Raw genomic sequence first — 16,707 nt, forward strand, 5'->3', positions numbered from 1 at the left:
AGAGCCCTTGGAAATCCTTGATCCCATTTGGTCCTCACAAGCTCTCAGGGCTGAGACGATTAGGCCCATAGTACTGATGAGGAAACTGCTGTTAAGATGCACCCAAGGTTGCTGAGCTCAAGTGCTGGAGCCAGAGCTGTCTCTGCAACTTGGTCTGGGATTCCAGATTCATGTTCTTGCTTCTGGATTGGGCAGGGCCTGGCCCCAGCTCCCGAGGTACCGAGACGGTGTCTTTTCCCATGGTCCCCCCTCCAACACACATACACATACCTTGTCCTGACTGAAAGACCTGAGGCACTTGAGCCTCCCCAGAGGGAGGAAAGGGGAGCGACTCAGGGGTGAGGGCACTGAGTCAAACCTGGCTGGGTGGGGAAAGAGAAAGATTGAAACAAGAGGGAGAGAATGTGACAAGGCGTTTTCCTGGTTCCCTGAGAATCTACCTGGACCCACATGTGCTCACACACAACCGGACTCTCAGGGCCCTGCCCCTCCCATATCCATAGCGATACACAGGCGGCCCCTCCATGAAGCCCTTTGGCTGACCTGGCTCACACCTGCCTGGAATTTTGATTTCCGCCAGTGCATCCTCTGAGTGTGCTGGAGGATTTGGGGACTTAGACCTGCACAGGAAAAGGTCATGGGGATGTGGAGGGCTCTGTGCCCGGTCCTGGAGCCTCTGTCCCAACTCCCCAAGCCACCTCCCTGCCTGATGCATCACCAAACTCAGCATCTCCTCCAGTCAGCTTCCTTGTGTCCCCTTGCCCACCCTGTTTTCACTGTCTTCTGTTCAGTGTCCCATGGACAGAGCTGGGACAACAGCGGGATGGAAGGAAGAGACCCCAGGAACAGGGGTTCCCAGCCTTCCGGAAGATGTCTGACCTCGTCTTTGCCTTGGGGTTCTCTTGGTGGCCTCCCTGGCATTTCTCCCAGTGTCAGGGTGAAGTTGGGGCAGGTGCCTGGAGCCGGTTGGTCAGGATTCCCAGGAAGAATTCCAGGTTGGAGAGCCCTGGCCTCCAGCTCACCAGACTTTCATCTCAGTGAGAGAAGCGGGTACTCTGCAGCCTGGGGAAGGGGGCCTTCATTCCCACCTGAGCCTCAGAGCAAAGACCTCAGCCTCCTCCAGACCCCTAGGTTTGGGGGGTGGGGGGTGGCGGTTAGAAAACAAAGAGATTGCTTCTACTCTGACCCCCCTAATCCTCAACCTGGAGGGACACAGGAATCAGGGGGCAGCTCACTCATGCTGGGGGCTGTGGCCTAGCTAGAGGAAGAAGGAGGGACAGACAGATGGATGGTGGGGGCTGGCTGGTGGAGCCAGTCGGAGGGCCTGGCTGCTGATGTCACCAGTGTGTACCAGCTTGGGATGTTGGGACCTCCCTGGGCAGGACGAGTCCCAGAGCCAGGCCAGTGGGCAGTTTCACAGGGTCAGAGGCGGGCAGCCTGAGCTTGGGAAGAGCGAGTCTGCTGGATAGAGGTGTGGGTGGACCCTCCCTGCCCCCATCGCGCTAGAGAAACTTCCCACATTACAGGGACGATTCTTTCCCCCTCACCCACACATGGACATCCACCAAGCCAGGTTCCCCATCCAGAAAGCTGCTCGAGGACCCCTCCCAGGAAATGACACTTGTCGCAACCTCCTCCACCGAGGAGAAGGTGCTTCTGATGCACCCAGTCTGGCAGGAGTCAGCATCCCTCGGACGGGGTGATCTCATCAAAGCCTTCCAACTTCAGCCCTGACAGACCCCGCCCCCGCCCCCTCCCCAGCCCGGGCCCAACCCTGCCTCCAGTCGGTTCCTGGTTCCTTGAAGAGGAAAGAGGGTGCGGCCTAGCCTCATTTCCCACCCCTACCTCGGAAACAGCCCCCAGAGGCTGGGCTTCCTCCCTCGAGGATGGAGCAACCTCCCTCCCCCTTCTTCCCCGAAGCCTGGCCCCACCCTCCCCCCTCATAAACCACTTACCTGCCCTCCCCAAGCTTTCCATTCGTGCGGCGGCTGTCAGTCCAGTCCCATCAGTCCCGACCTGTTCCACCCAGAGATGGCAGCACCTTCATCAGGTGAGGCCCCGGCCAGGTGGGGTGCGAGCCGGCCCGAGCCTGTCCCAGTGAGACTGCTCCCCACACACCGAGACTCTGCACCTGGGAAGCCCGGCTCGGGGCACCTCTGCCCCCGCCCCGCCCCTCCGGGCAGCTCCGTGTGGGTGTTTGACCCGCGGTGGGGAATGTCAGGAGCCCAAGTCGTGAATGTCACTTGCCTGTGTAATGCAAGGAGGCTTGGGTGGGGGATTCCGCCTAAGAAATGGGTCCTTGAGGCAGGCAGCTCTGGACCTCCAGACTGAGGAGCTGGCAGGTGGAGGGAGCAGGCCCGGGATGGTCTGTGCTGCTGCACCTTGAGGGTGTGACAAGTGTCATTTCCTGGGAGGCGTCCGTGAGCAGCTTTCTGGATCGGGCACCTGGCTTGGTGGATGTCCGTGTGCGGGTGAGAGGGGAAAGACTGGTCTCTGTAATATGGGAAGTTTCTCTAGGTGAGTCTGAAAGGAGTCTTTGGGGAAGGTCTCTGGGTGGGTCTGAGGGAATCTCAGGGTCGAGATCAGATCACCTCAGTCATCTGGCTGGGACTGAATCAGCTCTCTGGATGGAGGGTTTCTGGGTGAGCTGACTGGGGCGTCCTGTTAGGGGTAAAGGAGGTCTGTGTGAGTGATCAGAGCCTCCCTGCGTTGTCCACACAGGCATGACGACGGGCAATCCTCGTTCGGATGTGGGCCGCTGGGGCGCGAACACCTGGCAGCCCCCCGTGACACCTTCTCCAGAGGCGGAGCCAGAGCCAGACAGACATGCTGGCCAAGGGGGCAGCTCCTTCTGGACTCGCTTCTGTGGCTGTTGCTCGTGCCAGAATGCGATAGATGACGACCGGAGGCCTGAGTCCCGCAGAGACCTAGGGTCTAACTTCAGGGATCGAGGGTCCAGCTCCGGGGGTCGAAGACCCGACCCCCAGCCCAGCACTGCGACCACAGCTAGAGATGGCACCATCCAAGGTGAGGCCCACCTGTCCTCGTTATCTGAGAGCCAAAATGCTTTAATGGGCCTGAGACTCATTCTGGCGTCTCTGGGGGCCTGGGAGGCTAATGATGCAGGGCCGGACTCCCCACGGGGCTTCACTGAACCTGAGCTCTGGCCTTGCAGAGGGAATGCTGGTGGTGACCGGTGTGGATCTGCTGAGTTCACCCTCGGACCGGAATCGCCAAGAGCACCACACGAACGAGTTCGAGTACCATGAGCTGATTATCCGCCGCGGGCAGCCTTTCGACATGGTCCTCTTCCTGTCTCGTCCCTATGAGTCGTCCGATCATGTCACCCTGGAGCTGTACATCGGTCAGTGGAGCGCGCAGTGGGAGGGGTGAAGGTCCTGGGCAGGGTGGAGTGGGGGTAGGGGGCTGCCTAGCAGGGCTCCCCGCCCTCGTATTAGGGTCAAAGGGGCACCTTTAGGCTCCTCACTCACCCCACTCCTCGCCCCTGCCAGATAAGGCAGGTGCAAGCATGTAAGTATGTCCCCAGGGGTACCTCAGGGAGGGTCTTGGTGTCCCTGTTTTCCTAAGCTCACCCTCTTCAAGCCTCCAGGGGTATCTGTCTCAAAATTCTTTTTCTTCAGGTGCTTGGTACAGCATCCCCTTCAGTGTTGCTGCCTCTGTGTGTCTTTCTTTCTGGGTCTGCCCTCCTTCCTCAGGGTGTGGCTCTATGCTCTGTCCCACTGTGTCTCTCGGTCTCTCTGTCCCCATGGCCCAGGGCAGGTGCCTCCCGCATTGCATTGCTTGGTGGCTACTGACCGCCTAGGCTGGTGCTTATGCTGCCGCAGGGGGCCGGCGACCCCTTGTACCCTTTGATTAGGGCCTAGCCTTGCCCACCCCAGCCTGTAATTTCCCAGGTACCCCCACCACCTCCAGCAAGGATGCCCTGGGCTCTGGAAGCTGCAGCCCCAGGGAGCAGGCAGGGTTGACCTTCAGGATATGAACTGCCCTTTCACACGGGGCAGGGGCAACTGGACCCAGACAGGGTGGCTCTGCTCCTCCAGCCCAGGTGCTGGAACAGTCAGGCAGGGAGAGCGTGACGGTGACCTGGTCTCTTCTAGTCACCTCTGAGTTAAGTGTCGAGGGAACAGGTTTGGGATGTTGGACTGGATCTCTGCCCTGACATGTGGGCAAACACTGGGTGGGGACAGAGCTGCTCTCAGATTGACCCAGGCGATGGTCCAACTCAGGGACACACTCACTGGCTCATACACTTTCTGGGTGGGGCTGGGAGAAGTCCAAGGCACCATCCCCCCCCCCCCCCACTTCAGATAGGCTGCAGCAGCTAATCAATGCTTCCCCCACTCCAGGAAACAACCCTGAGGTGGGCAAGGGCACCCACGTGATCATCCCAGTGGGCCAGGGGGGCAGTGGAGGCTGGAACGCCCAGGTGACCAAGTCCAGCGGGAATAATCTGAACCTACGCGTCCACACCTGCCCCAATGCCATCATCGGCAAGTTTCAGTTCACGGTCCGCACACGCTCAGAAGCTGGCGAGTTCCAGTTGCCCTTTGACCCCTGCAATGAGATCTACATCCTCTTCAATCCCTGGTGCCCAGGTGAGCCTGCTGGAGTCAGAAGCAAGGCATGGACAGGAGGGGAGGGCAGGTCAGGGCTTCCTTTCCTAGGATCTGGCTACGTGCCTGGGTACCTAGCCCTAGGAGAAGCCAGCTTCCCATTGTCCAGGTGAGGGGACCTAGATCCAGGACCTAGAGAGGTGACCAGCCCAAGGTCACACAGCCTCACCTCTCCTGGGGAAGGGCCCGGGTTACAGCCACCCACCTCTCATTATCTCTGTCATGCTCACTGCATCCGTCCTGGGAGCAGTGCTGTCAGGCTAGAGGCGTTCCTGCTCTTCCTCTGCGGTCATGAGTCCTGCAGAATCAGCCCAGGGGCAGGTGGGACTCAGGGAGAGGGCTGGAGGGGACCAGGCATATATGCTTTGGGAACACAGAGGACATCGTGTATGTGGACCGTGAGGACTGGCGGCAGGAGTACGTGCTTAACGAGTCTGGGAGAATTTACTATGGGACCGAAGCACAGGTTGGCGAGCGGACCTGGAACTATGGCCAGGTACGGCTGGCTGGGGCCTCGTGCACTCAGGGGCACTAGAGGCAGGTGGGGCGGGGTAGGGGAGCAGGTGCTGGCCTAGGGGTCACCTCTGCCCTTCCTCCCTCCAGTTTGACCACGGGGTGCTGGACGCCTGCCTGTACATCCTGGACCGGCGGGGCATGCCACATGGAGGCCGCAGGGACCCCATCAGTGTCTGCCGGGTGGTCTCTGCCATGGTGAGCACACTCGCGTCTCTGAGCCCTACTGTGTGTCTGCCTGCTGCCTCCCCTGCTCCGCCCCACACTCTTACCCTTCCTGATGCTGTCCCTGCTCTTGCAAAGGGTACTGTGGGAAGTGGTCTCACTCCTCTTCCCTCCCTCGCCTGCCCCCCAACCCTCCCCTTCCTGGCTCCCATTCCAGCTCTTGTGTAATGTAGGGCCAAACCCCAAACTTGGCACACCCAGCCTTCACATTCCTGTGTCAGACCAGGATGGGGGTGGAGTGGGCAGAGAGCTCTGGGAGTGCTGAGAGGGGCTCAGGCTGCTACTGGACCCTGAAGCCTTTAGGGGTGAGGGATGGTTGCAGGGTCAGAGGCTGGGCCGGGGGCCACACGGCAGGCCCTGAGCCTCTCCCCCAACTCTGCCTCATCCCATCCTGTCCTGGGCAGGTGAATTCCTTGGATGACAGTGGCATCCTGATTGGGAACTGGTCTGGAAATTATTCCTGCGGCACGAATCCATCAGCGTGGGTGGGCAGCGTGGAGATTCTACTCAGCTACCTACGCAACGGCCGCCCTGTCCCTTACGGCCAGTGCTGGGTTTTCGCCGGTGTGACCACTACAGGTAGTGGAGGGACGGGACAGGAGTGGCCTGGGCCCTACACGAAGGAGGGAGGGAAGCCAGGCTCCGCCTTCACGATCCCAGCCCAGCTGTGGCTGCGGTGTAGGAGCAGGCGGGGTGGCTGGTAGGCTGGCCTTAATTATCATTAATTAGTGTTAACAACCGAGAGGGGCCTAGAGGAGAGGAGGGAGAAGGGACAATTAGGGACAAGGCGAGGCCGGTGGCCTGGATTCCCCTAACCCCCAACACTCCCTGGCTCAGTGCCCTCCTGACCCTAGCAACCCCTGACCCAGTTGCCCTTGTCCCCTTGCTACTCCTGACCTCGTGCCTCACCTGCCCCCCCCACCCCTGCCCTGGCCGCGGGCCCTGAACCCCAACCCTGGTTTCCGCACAGTGCTGCGCTGCCTGGGCCTGGCCACCCGTACCATCACCAACTTCAATTCCGCGCATGACACAGACACGTCCCTCACCATGGACATCTACTTTGACGAGAACATGAAGCCACTCGAGCACCTGAACCATGATTCCATCTGGTGAGGCTGGGGCTGGCCTGCCCTTCCCTGCTGAGGACTGGGGACCCGAGGCCTGGGCGCCGGGGTATGCTGGGGAGGCCCTGGGGGGGTGGGCAGCTCACGGAGCCCTCCGGCCGTGTCCATCCAGGAACTTCCACGTGTGGAACGACTGTTGGATGAAGAGGCCGGATCTGCCCTCAGGCTTCGATGGATGGCAGGTTGTGGACTCCACACCCCAGGAGACCAGCAGTGGTGAGTCAGGGCCCTGGCTAGCTCCTGAACCCTACTTGGGGCCCCTCCCTCTCTCCCCAGCCAGGGTACCAAACTACAGCGTCCCGGACGGGGACTTCGAGCCGGGTTCTATAACCCCGCAGTTCTTCAGACTCATCAGGGCAAATCACCATGTGGCCCTTCATTTGTTTTTACCTTTCTGCGTAACTATTTGCCTAAATTTTATTTATTTGTAATGATTATTACACTCAGATGGCTCAAAAGTCCAAGGATTCGAGAGAATTCCGTGGGAGATTTCCCTCCCCTGACAAATCCACTATTCCCACTTGCTTTTTTATTTACATATCCTGGAGGTAATTAATTGAAGGACCCTTTTATTTATATATATATTCTTTTAAAGTTTAAAAAGTCATTATTTTAAGTAAAACATGCATGGAAGGAAAAAAAAAAAGGATAGAATTGTATAGCATAAAGTATACAATTCCCTATCCTCTCTCAGGTGGTTTGTTTCGTTTTGTTTCAAGGAAATTTCTATATCCTACTCCAGACCTGATACGTTGGACCTTCAGGGAATAGACTCTAGGAATTTGTATTTTTATTTATTTATTTATTTACTTATTTACTTATGGCTGTGTTGGGTCTTCGTTTCTGTGCGAGGGCTTTCTCTAGTTGCGGCAAGTGGGGGCCACTCTTCATCGCGGTGCACGGGCCTCTCACTATCGCGGCCTCTCTTGTTGGGAGCACAGGCTCCAGACGCACAGGCTCAGTAGTTGTGGCTCACGGGCCCAGTTGCTCCGCGGCATGTGGGATCTTCCCAGACCAGGGCTCGAACCCGTGTCCCCTGCATTGGCAGGCAGACTCTCAACCACTGCGCCACCAGGGAAGCCTGGAATCTGTGTTTTTGAAAGTTCTCCTGGTGATGTTGCAGATCAGCTGGGTTTGGGAGTTCCTCTAGGGCACAGAGCGTTAGGTCAGCAGCAGAGCAGACCCAGCCCCCGACTTCCTCTCTTTCGACACATATTCTTGCTTTTACCAAGTTCCTCTCGTATCTGTTCCACTGCTCCACTGAGTTATACGTACAGTATGAAAAAATCAGGGTTCAGATAGGTTCAAAGGAGAAAACAGCTTCTGTAACCCAGTCCAGCCTAAGAAGTAATCACTGACGACATAACCTACTAGTCTCTTTTCCACAACGCACGTTTCTGCAAACATTAGACCTCCCGTGCTGTTCTCAGACAGGGCCCGCACACCCTTCCCACTTTAATACTCTGGCCCCAGGCAGCCCCACCTGCCCCTCCGGTTGCCTCTCCCCCCAACCCCTGCCACCTCTCCCTTCCTCACCCTGGGTCAGATAGCCTTCCCCTAGCCTACATTCCTCCTCTGGTCTCTGGCCAGACCCCTCCCCCTCAGTCATCTCTGTGAACGGTGCCCCCTGAATTGTGCAACCGCAGTGATGCCTGCGACGCTGGAACAGCCTGCAGGACACCGGGAGATCTGAGTTCTGGTCCCCACTCTGGGAAGTGGTGGGCTGGGCGGCAGCCAGGGGCTCTGAGGCCAGCCAGACCTGGGCTTGATTCTAGCTTGATCACTTCTTAGATACGTCATCTTGGGCAAGTTCCTTTCACCTTCGGGCTTTGGTGTTCTTGTTTGTAATGTGTGGATGATATATGCCATACAGGGTGGTTGGGAGGATCTAATGAGAAGTCATAGTAGACTAGCAGCATGGCTGGAGCTTAGTAGCTACTCAGTTAAGTATTAACTCCTTCCTTCTCTCTGTATCCAACTGTCTTGGGAGATCCTGGCATCTACTTTGCCTCACTGAGCCCGTCTCCCCATGTGTAAAAGGAGACCATCATGCGAGATGTTTTCTAAGATTCTCTCCTGTTGGATGGCCCTCACTTCCTGTTCTGTGTCCTCTCCTGCCAAGCCTCCTCCCTATCAACCCATCTCTTCCAGAAAACCCTCCCGAGCACACTGAGGACAGACTCTGTTTCCCACCAGCTCCCCTCTCACCTCCCCACAGAGAGGACACAGTAGGCTGCAGAGCTGAAGAGTTGTTCTGGATCTTTCTGGAATGGTGACTGTGATGTCATTGCTCTCCCAGCCGGCAAGCAGAGCCACGGTGGGCTCTCGGTTTGTCTTGATGTAGGATGGCTCTTGACCTCAGGGGGTTACAGACAGCTGACATGAAGCTTCAGCCGGTAGAGGAAATATGCCAGCAATTTGGTTAGCAAGGCAGGCCTGTCTCCACGGCTGTCCGTGTCCCCCTATGCGCCACCAATGACTGAGGCCAAATAGAACGTGTGTGCTCCTTTGTTTAACCTCCCTGAGTTGGACCGGTGGGAGCTGACCCAAGGCAGTGGGCGCTGGGCCTGGATGGGTGCGCCCAGGGTCTGGGGGGGGGTCCCCCTCTGCCTCCTTGGATCTCTCACCCCCATGCTACCCTCACTCCCCTAGGCATCTTCTGCTGTGGCCCCTGCTCTGTGCAGTCCATCAAGAACGGCCTGGTCTACATGAAGTATGACACGCCCTTCATTTTTGCTGAGGTGAGACCTGTGTGCCCGGTGCCTTTGTGGGCAGCCTGGGGAGACCAGGGCACTGGCGTTGGCCCTGGGTTCTCTGGTCCTGACCTCACCACCGACCGACTAGCTGTGTGACCTTGAGCAAGTTACTCATTCTATGAGTCTTAGTTTCCCCAACTGTTAAAAGGGGGATAATAATGGCTGCCATGCTTCCTGTGCTCAGGATCAAAAGAAATAATGGGTATGAAGCTGCTCTGTAAGTCAAAGAGTCAGCGAACGAGCGTAAGGAATTACTGTTATTAATGTTGAATACACTGTAAGGAGCCTCCCAGACCAGTTTCTTCCCCCATCTCTGGCCTTGTCTGGCTCAGCTTGGAAAGTTTCCTGGTTTGGCTCTTCCAGGAAGCTCCCAACCTTTGGATCTAGCCCTCCATGCAGCTCCTAGGATCCAGGGAAGGCAGCTGGGGGTCAGGCCCACCCTCAGACCTTCTGGCTCACTCACTCCCGGCTCACACCCCACACACGCCCCATACAGGTGAACAGTGACAAGATCTACTGGCAGCGGCAAGGTGACGGCAGCTTCAAGGTCGTGTACGTGGAGGAGAAAGCCATCGGCTCGCTCGTCGTCACGAAGGCCGTTGGCTCCAACATGCGGGAAGAGGTCTCCCACATGTATAAGCACCCGGAAGGTACCAGCCCCCCAACCTGGCCAGCTCTGTCCACGCCAAGGGTTCCCACCAAGCACTCGCCAACGCCAGCGGCAGTGGTAAGCTCACCGTTGACCCTCAACCCCCAGGCTCAGAAGAAGAGCGGAAGGCAGTGGAGACCGCAGCCGCCCACGGCAGCAAACCCAACGTGTACGCCACCCGGGACTCGGCTGAGGATGTGGCCCTGCAGGTGGAGGCGCAGGACGCAGTGATGGGGCAGGACCTGACCGTCTGTGTGGTGCTGACCAACTGCAGCAGCAGCCCCCGGACTGTGAAGCTGCACCTCTACCTCTCTGTTACCTTCTATACCGGCGTCTCTGGGTCTGTCTTCAAGGAGTGCAAGAAGGAAGTAGTGCTGGCGCCAGGGGCCTGTAAGTGCTCCTTCCCCAGCCCTGCCCCCTCCCCCCCCCCGCCCCACGGCTGGGCACCCCGGGGCTGGGGACATGGAGACCCCAGGATGCCGAGTCTGGGGAAGCTGGCCTCAGTGATACCATGCCTCCTCCCCACAGCGGAGCGCACGGCCATGCCCGTGGCCTACAAGGAGTACCGGGTCCACCTCGTGGACCAGGGGACCATGCTGCTCAACGTCTCGGGCCACGTCAAGGAGAACACGCAGGTGCTGGCCAAGCAGCACACCTTCCGTCTGCGCACCCCGGACCTCTCCCTCACGGTAGAGCAGCTGGCTGGGGCAGGGGGAAATCGGAGGGCGAGGGGAGGGGGCACTGGGCCAGGAGCTGTGGCAGGAGGAGGTCAGGGACCAGCTCTGGGCTCTTGGGCTTCGGTTTCCTCCTCTGGAAAATCAGATCTCATTTCCCTGATTCTGTGGTGGCTGCAGCTGGAGAGTGGGTTGGAGTTTCCTGTCTGGCTTTGGGAGAGCCCTCTCTTGGGGGCAGAAACGTGGGTTGAGGGAGGTCTTGATTCTAAGGAGCTCTCCCTCTCTGGGGGAGCGTCTGGTCCCGTGAGTTTGGCCAGGGGCTCTGATGGGTGCCTCTTTTTCTCTCAGTTACTGCGAGCAGCCGTGGTTGGCCAGGAGTGCGAGGTCCAGATTGTCTTCCAGAACCCCCTGCCTGTCACCCTCACCAACGTTGTCTTCCGGCTCGAGGGTTCCGGGCTGCAGAGACCCAAGGCCCTCAATGCTGGGTGAGTCCGGCCCCTCCTCCTTCCCCTGCCGCTGCCCTTGCCTGCCTCCTGGCGGCGTGGGTCCCAGCTTTGCTTCCTCTCTCAGTCAGGACGGTAAGGTCTGTCGCTTGGGGCCAGCCAGCAGCACCTCCTGACTCAGTTCAGCCCACGCGGCACTTAAAAGGCCTGCTGTGGGCAGTGCTCCGTGGTGTCCCCACCCTGCCTCACCGGCTCGTTAGGGAGCTGAAAACTCACATAGGAATCATTAGCAACTCGTCACTACTGTCGCCCAGCACTCAGGAGTTGAGCAGGCACTTTCAGGAATATCAGTTCATCTGGAGACCACAAAAACCCCTTAAAGTACATTAGAGATCATCACCTGGGCCGTGTGCCCCAGGGCAAGTGACTGATCTCCTCTGCGCCTCAGTTTTCTCACCTGTAAAGTAGGGATAACGATAAGCCTGGCTCTGAGGCTCAGAGGCGACGCTGCCCGTAAAGCACTCAGCATGGTGCTCGGCACGACATTAGTGTTCTGTTGGTAGCTGTCCCCGCTTTACAGACGGGGCAGCTGGTGGCCGCATCTCACAGGGCCTCACAGCTCCTAAGGGGCAGGCTCGGCCCCTCCCGCTTTGGTGAGAGCACAGGCTCTCAAGCTTGTTGCTGGCGTGGTGGCATGAGGGCCGAGCAGCAGTTCCGAAGGCGAGAGCCCTGTGCCTCGGGGCCCTCACCCAGCCTGCCGGCGCCTGATCCCGAGCCACGTGAGGCTCTGGGCCAGGCCGGTGCCCACAGTCGTGTTCCTGGGCCTGTGCTGCCATCTCTGACGCAGACCCACGCACGCACGAGCAGCACAGAGGGAAAGCAGAGAAGGCCAGAGGCTGACCTTTAAGCTCAGCCTTCTGGGGACAGGGGCAGGAATTTTCCTCATTCGACAGAGAGCGCCCAAGGGAAAGGGACAGCATGCGCTCGGGGGTGCTGGGTGAGGAAGCAGAGGGTCCCTGCCCGCCCTGCCCGTCCCTCTCCCCACACACAGCAGGCTCTGCCCGGTGGTGGCTGCCACTTTCGCCAACAGGCCAAAGCTGAAAAGGTTGCTGTTCTGATCTCTGCCCCAGCCCGGCCCCCTGGATGATGGGACACATCACAAACGAGTGCTCTCCTTCTGTCGCCCTAAAAGGGTCTCTGGCAGCTTAGAGAGTGGAGCTTGGAACTCCCAGACAGCTCACCTGTTGGTGTCTCTCACCTGCAGCTGACAGAGGGAGGTTTGCCTGTTCTGAGGGATCCCCCAGGGCGGGGCTTCCCTCAGCAGCCCCACCAGATCTTTGATTCTTGCCCCTGCCTGGGAATAAGGGAAGGACCGCTGCACTGAGTGATGGAGACCCAGGTCCTCTCTTCAGCTGTGGGGCTTGTGTGAGTCTCCCCCCCCCACTTAAAGGTCCCAGTCTTCCCACCAGTATGTGAGAGGGTTAGATGGTAGTTTCTCAAGGCAGGTCCTCCTTGGACATCCTGTGGCTCCTCAGCTGCTGTGAGCCCAGGCCAGGGCCACCAGGACAGCTGAGAGCCCTGAGCTCCTGGCTCGGATATATTAGATTCCAAAACGGGCATCACTTCACTCTCATCTGCGCATCCAAGGCTGTGGTATGGAGCCCCATTATGGCATAAGTTGTGCCACCCGGCCTGCTGAGCGGCCCCTTAATAAACATTCCAGAACTTACTCCTTCAGATGGCTATTGTCACCACCAAAGCAGTCACCAGGGGAAGCTGGAAGTCTGCTCCAAATCCTTCTCAGGAATTTCCCCCAGAGCCTGAATCATATTCTCTAGAATGTCCTTAGGGTGGTCTTCTAAGGGAGTGGATTTGACTTTGGGGAAACAGCCTCAAGTCATTTAGAATTAAGATTAATTAATAAGGTAAGTGAACAAGGTGGGTCATAACGCCCTTTTCAATCAGAACTGAAGCTTGGCTGTAAAGGAGGGGCAGTGACTTGTCTGGGTGTGCGTGCGTGCGAGCCCAAGTGGGTGTGTGTGATGTGTGTGTGGTTTTAAATGGCTGTGAGGGAAAATCTGAGAGGAGTTTTTTCAAATGTTCAACAGGGTTGAACCAGTACATAATTGAAGGGCAATGCTAATTTGGATGTCTAAGTTCTGATGTCCTGCCAGGGAGTTGGTTTTATTACCTGCACTCATTTATGGGCACATTCCAACTTTAGCAGCTGACGTGCTCAGCTTAAACTCGCAAACTGGGGTGCAGCCAAGGTCTCGCCTGACTCTTAAGACCAGGGTAGGAAGAGATCTTGACATCCCTAGCTGGAATCTGGAGAGCAATTTCTCTTGGAAATAATGTTACAAATAAAGGCTAGGCTCTGAAATAGTACAGTTCAATTATAGTATGGGTTAAATAGACTTTTAAAGGCTGATCTGAACCTAAACAACCTTTAACCTGCATCGATGGAAAAGTGAGCACAAATTAAAAGCGCAGATTCGTAACCAGGCAGAGTATAGCCTACCTGCTAAGTTATAGACTTAATTTCTTTCTTTCTTTTTCTTTTTAATAAATTTGTTTATTTATATATTTATTTTTGGCTGCGTTGGGTCTTCGTTGCTGCATGCGGGCTTTCTCTAGTTGCAGCGAGCAGGGGCCACTCTTTGTTGAGGTGCGCGGGCTTCTCATTGCGGTGGCTTCTCTTGTTGCAGAGCACAGGCTCTAGGCGCACGGGCCTCAGTAGTTGTGGCACACAGACTCAGTAGTTGTGGTTCACAGGCTCTAGAGTGCAGGCTCAGTAGTTGTGGTGCACGGGCTTAGTTGCTCGGCGGCCTGTGGGATCTTCCCAGACCAGGGCTCGAACCCATGTCCCCTGCATTGGCAGGCGGATTCTTAACCACTGCGCCACCAGGGAAGTCTCTAGACCTATTTTCAAGTTGTATATTATGATAGGAAGTCTAGAAATTAAGTCTATAACCTAACAGGTAGGCTATAGATATCTATCTCCCTGTCTCCCCTGCTTCCCACCTTCATAGAGCTTGGAGGCACCTTCAAGACGATCTGATCCCACCCCCTCATTTTACATTCGCTTCCATTTTACACCAGAAAGTGAGGATGACTGGTACCTTGTTCTAAACCACACAGTTAACAATGGTAGAAGAAAGAGTACAGAGTGGTCCAGGAATGCCCCTTGGAAGCAGGCTCCAAGCTGTTTTGCCCCAAGGAGAGCTCATCCTCAATGTTGGGGTGTTGGCTCATTCCCTTGGAGGACTGTGGTGTTTGCACAGAGTCTGGCTCCAGAGACGGTCCCCAAGGCAGGCTCAGGCTGAGCAGGGGCCAGAGGTAAAGGTTTAAGGCAGAGGCAGGAAAGGACAGATGCTAACAGGCGTGAGAAGGTGCGATATAAATGCAGTCGCAGTCAGTGCGTAAGCACACGTGCAGGTTGCTGGGGGAGCTCAGAGAAGGGTGAGATTCATTTTCCTGAGGGCAGGAGGTGCTCCAGGGAGCCCTCACTGAGGAGGAGGTGTGAGCTGGGTCTGGAGGCAGCCTGGGGGCAAAGCATGAAGATGGAGGTGAGTTCAGGGAAGGGGAGGAGCTCAGTGGGGCTGGTGGGCAGGAGGAATGGGGGGATGATGAGGTGGCACAGGCAGGCAGGGTGACTCAGAGTGAGCCTGTGTGTCAGGTTAGGGAGCTACAGTTTCATCTATCTCATAAGCACCGAGGAAGCCAAGCCGGTGAAGGACTCAGTTCACCTCTGAGTGCTTGGAGAATAGAATGGAAAATGAGATGGGAGGCAAGAAGGCCAGTTAGAAGGCTGGTGAAATTGTCATTCCCAGAGGGGTGGTCTGGGACCAGAGGTCCATGGGAAGGAAGAAAATAAAAACACTGCAGTGTGTGTGTGCACACCAGCATGTGTGTTTCTCTCTCTCACTCACACACACGAATGTGTGTCAATTTAATTTAAAGATGCCAATTGTCTGTTCTTTTTTTTTTTTTTTTTTAATAACATCCTGAAATATGATCGTAGCAGAGGATGATTAATTTTCTTCCACCTTCTTCCTCGGCAAACCTGAAAGTATTTGGCAATACTGTGTTGAGCCCCAAAGTCTCCCTTTGAAGTTTCCTTGTTCTTGGAAACCCTGCGGGGATTGGGGCTGACCTGGTTGGGGCAGGAGCATTGGCCATGGAGAGGAGGGGAGGCAGTGCCTCGATCTTTGTCCAGATGTTTGTGAGAGCAGGGAGGGAGGAGTCCTGGATGCTGAGGAGATTTCCAGCTCCAGCAGCTGGGTGGGCGGCCACTGATCTAGCCTTGCAGAGGTGGCCTTGGGGTTCAGGCTTTGTTCCAGTCAGTAGGTTAGGTCTTGGGTGTGGAGATTCCAGCTGAGCCCAGAAATGCCTGAAGGGCTCCACCTGCTGCTCTTCCTTCCTGCCTGCCCCATCAGCCCTTACTCCCCACTCCACCCTCGGTCACCCCAGGTCTATGATCCTGTCTCTTCCCACAGGGACATTGGGGGCGACAAGAGAGTGACACTGCGCCAGACGTTCGTGCCTGTGAGATCAGGATCCCGCCAGCTCATCGCCAGCTTGGACAGCCCACAGCTCTCCCAGGTGCATGGGGTCATCCAGGTGGATGTGGCCCCGGCCGCTGGTGGCAGGGACTCCTCAGATACTAGAGGCAACGGTTGCTCAGGGGAGACCATCCCTATGGCATCTTGAGGTGGGGCTTAGCCCTGGGCCAGGAGCAGTGGGAGTGGAGTCAGATGAGCAAGGGCACTGCCTCAAGATAGGGACCCGCTGCAGAGCGGTTCCCCAGGGCCTCAGGTGGGGAGACCGGGGCATCTGGGGAAGAACCGATCTCATTTGCACAGATGCTAATAAACTGTTTTTTAATGAAGCTGCCGTTCTGTCCATCTGTCAGTCTATGCCGAGCCAAGGAGCCCCATGGCCTATCCTGGGGATGCCCTTGGCATTTCTGACGCCCCTAGGTCTTAGAAGCATGGCTGGCAGGTCAGCAGTGGTACCACTCAGCAGCTCTTGAGATGGGGCCGCTTGGCGTCAGGACAGCCTCCAGCGCTTACCTGCCCAGTCTTCACCCGCTGACCAAAGCCCTCGGAAGCTCCCTGGTCTCAGTGGCACTGCCCCTTCCACAGCACCCCCTGTGGGAAAGAAGAACCTAAAGTTCCTTCTGTAGGCACATGTTTGAGGTAGAAATAGGCTGGAGTTCTCTCTGAGCAGCAGAAGCCACTTTCCAATATTGATCTTCAAATATCCTTGTCTAAGAATTTTTACAAAAGTAATACGTGTTCAGGGTTGAGCATTAAGAAGATACAGAAAATTATAAAGCAGAAAATAACAATAATCCTCAAGCCCTGCCATGTACAGAAAGTAACTGTTAACATTGTGTTTCATATGCTGCTTCCCCGCCCCGGCCAAATGACCTGTGGTGAGCATTTTCCTACAGCATTAAATAGTCTTTGAAAGCATCGTGTTTAGAGACTGGATGGTAGGCTAGGCTTCCAGGCCGCCCTCCTGGTCCTCCTGGATCTCTGGCTGTCCTCAGTTTCCTCAGCTGGTGCCTACACCTCAGCTCAGACTCCAGTGTTGGGGTGACTCAGGCCTCCGCCCCAGGCTCTCTCTCATCCAGCTCCACTCTGTCAAGGTGAGCTCTGCCAGACTCGAGGTTTTAAGGACC

General features: G+C 56.7%; 1 protein-coding gene across 3 annotated transcripts; it reads left to right on the top strand.

Moving 5' to 3' along the window:
* Positions 1–1,913: 1,913 nt before the first annotated feature.
* Positions 1,914–15,909, top strand: TGM1 (transglutaminase 1). 3 transcript variants are annotated; one of them, XM_082449986.1, is made up of 15 exons: positions 1,914–2,050; positions 2,722–3,027; positions 3,176–3,364; positions 4,368–4,616; positions 5,012–5,130; positions 5,238–5,345; positions 5,777–5,951; positions 6,343–6,481; positions 6,609–6,712; positions 9,149–9,237; positions 9,749–9,902; positions 10,010–10,291; positions 10,430–10,590; positions 10,924–11,060; positions 15,518–15,909. In XM_082449986.1, exons 1-15 carry the CDS (start codon positions 2,032–2,034, stop codon positions 15,729–15,731), a joined length of 2,445 nt encoding a protein of 814 aa, XP_082306112.1. In that variant the 5' UTR covers positions 1,914–2,031; the 3' UTR covers positions 15,732–15,909. The 3 variants fall into 3 exon arrangements, with proteins under 3 accessions (XP_082306112.1, XP_082306114.1, XP_082306113.1); XM_082449988.1 differs by lacking the exon at positions 1,914–2,050 and adding an exon at positions 2,201–2,471; XM_082449987.1 differs by lacking the exon at positions 1,914–2,050 and adding an exon at positions 2,498–2,517.
* Positions 15,910–16,707: the final 798 nt, after the last annotated feature.

This window comes from Balaenoptera physalus (assembly GCF_965194825.1).
Source record: "Balaenoptera physalus genome assembly, chromosome: 2".
Lineage (NCBI taxonomy): Eukaryota > Metazoa > Chordata > Mammalia > Artiodactyla > Balaenopteridae > Balaenoptera > Balaenoptera physalus.

What these genes read in the sequence shown, in the direction of transcription:
- TGM1 (XM_082449986.1), top strand. An exon ending in TAGAGATGGCACCATCCAAG is followed by an intron (nt 3,028 to 3,175) that starts GTGAGGCCCACC and finishes CTGGCCTTGCAG; the next exon opens with AGGGAATGCTGGTGGTGACC. An exon ending in GGACCTGGAACTATGGCCAG is followed by an intron (nt 5,131 to 5,237) that starts GTACGGCTGGCT and finishes TCCTCCCTCCAG; the next exon opens with TTTGACCACGGGGTGCTGGA.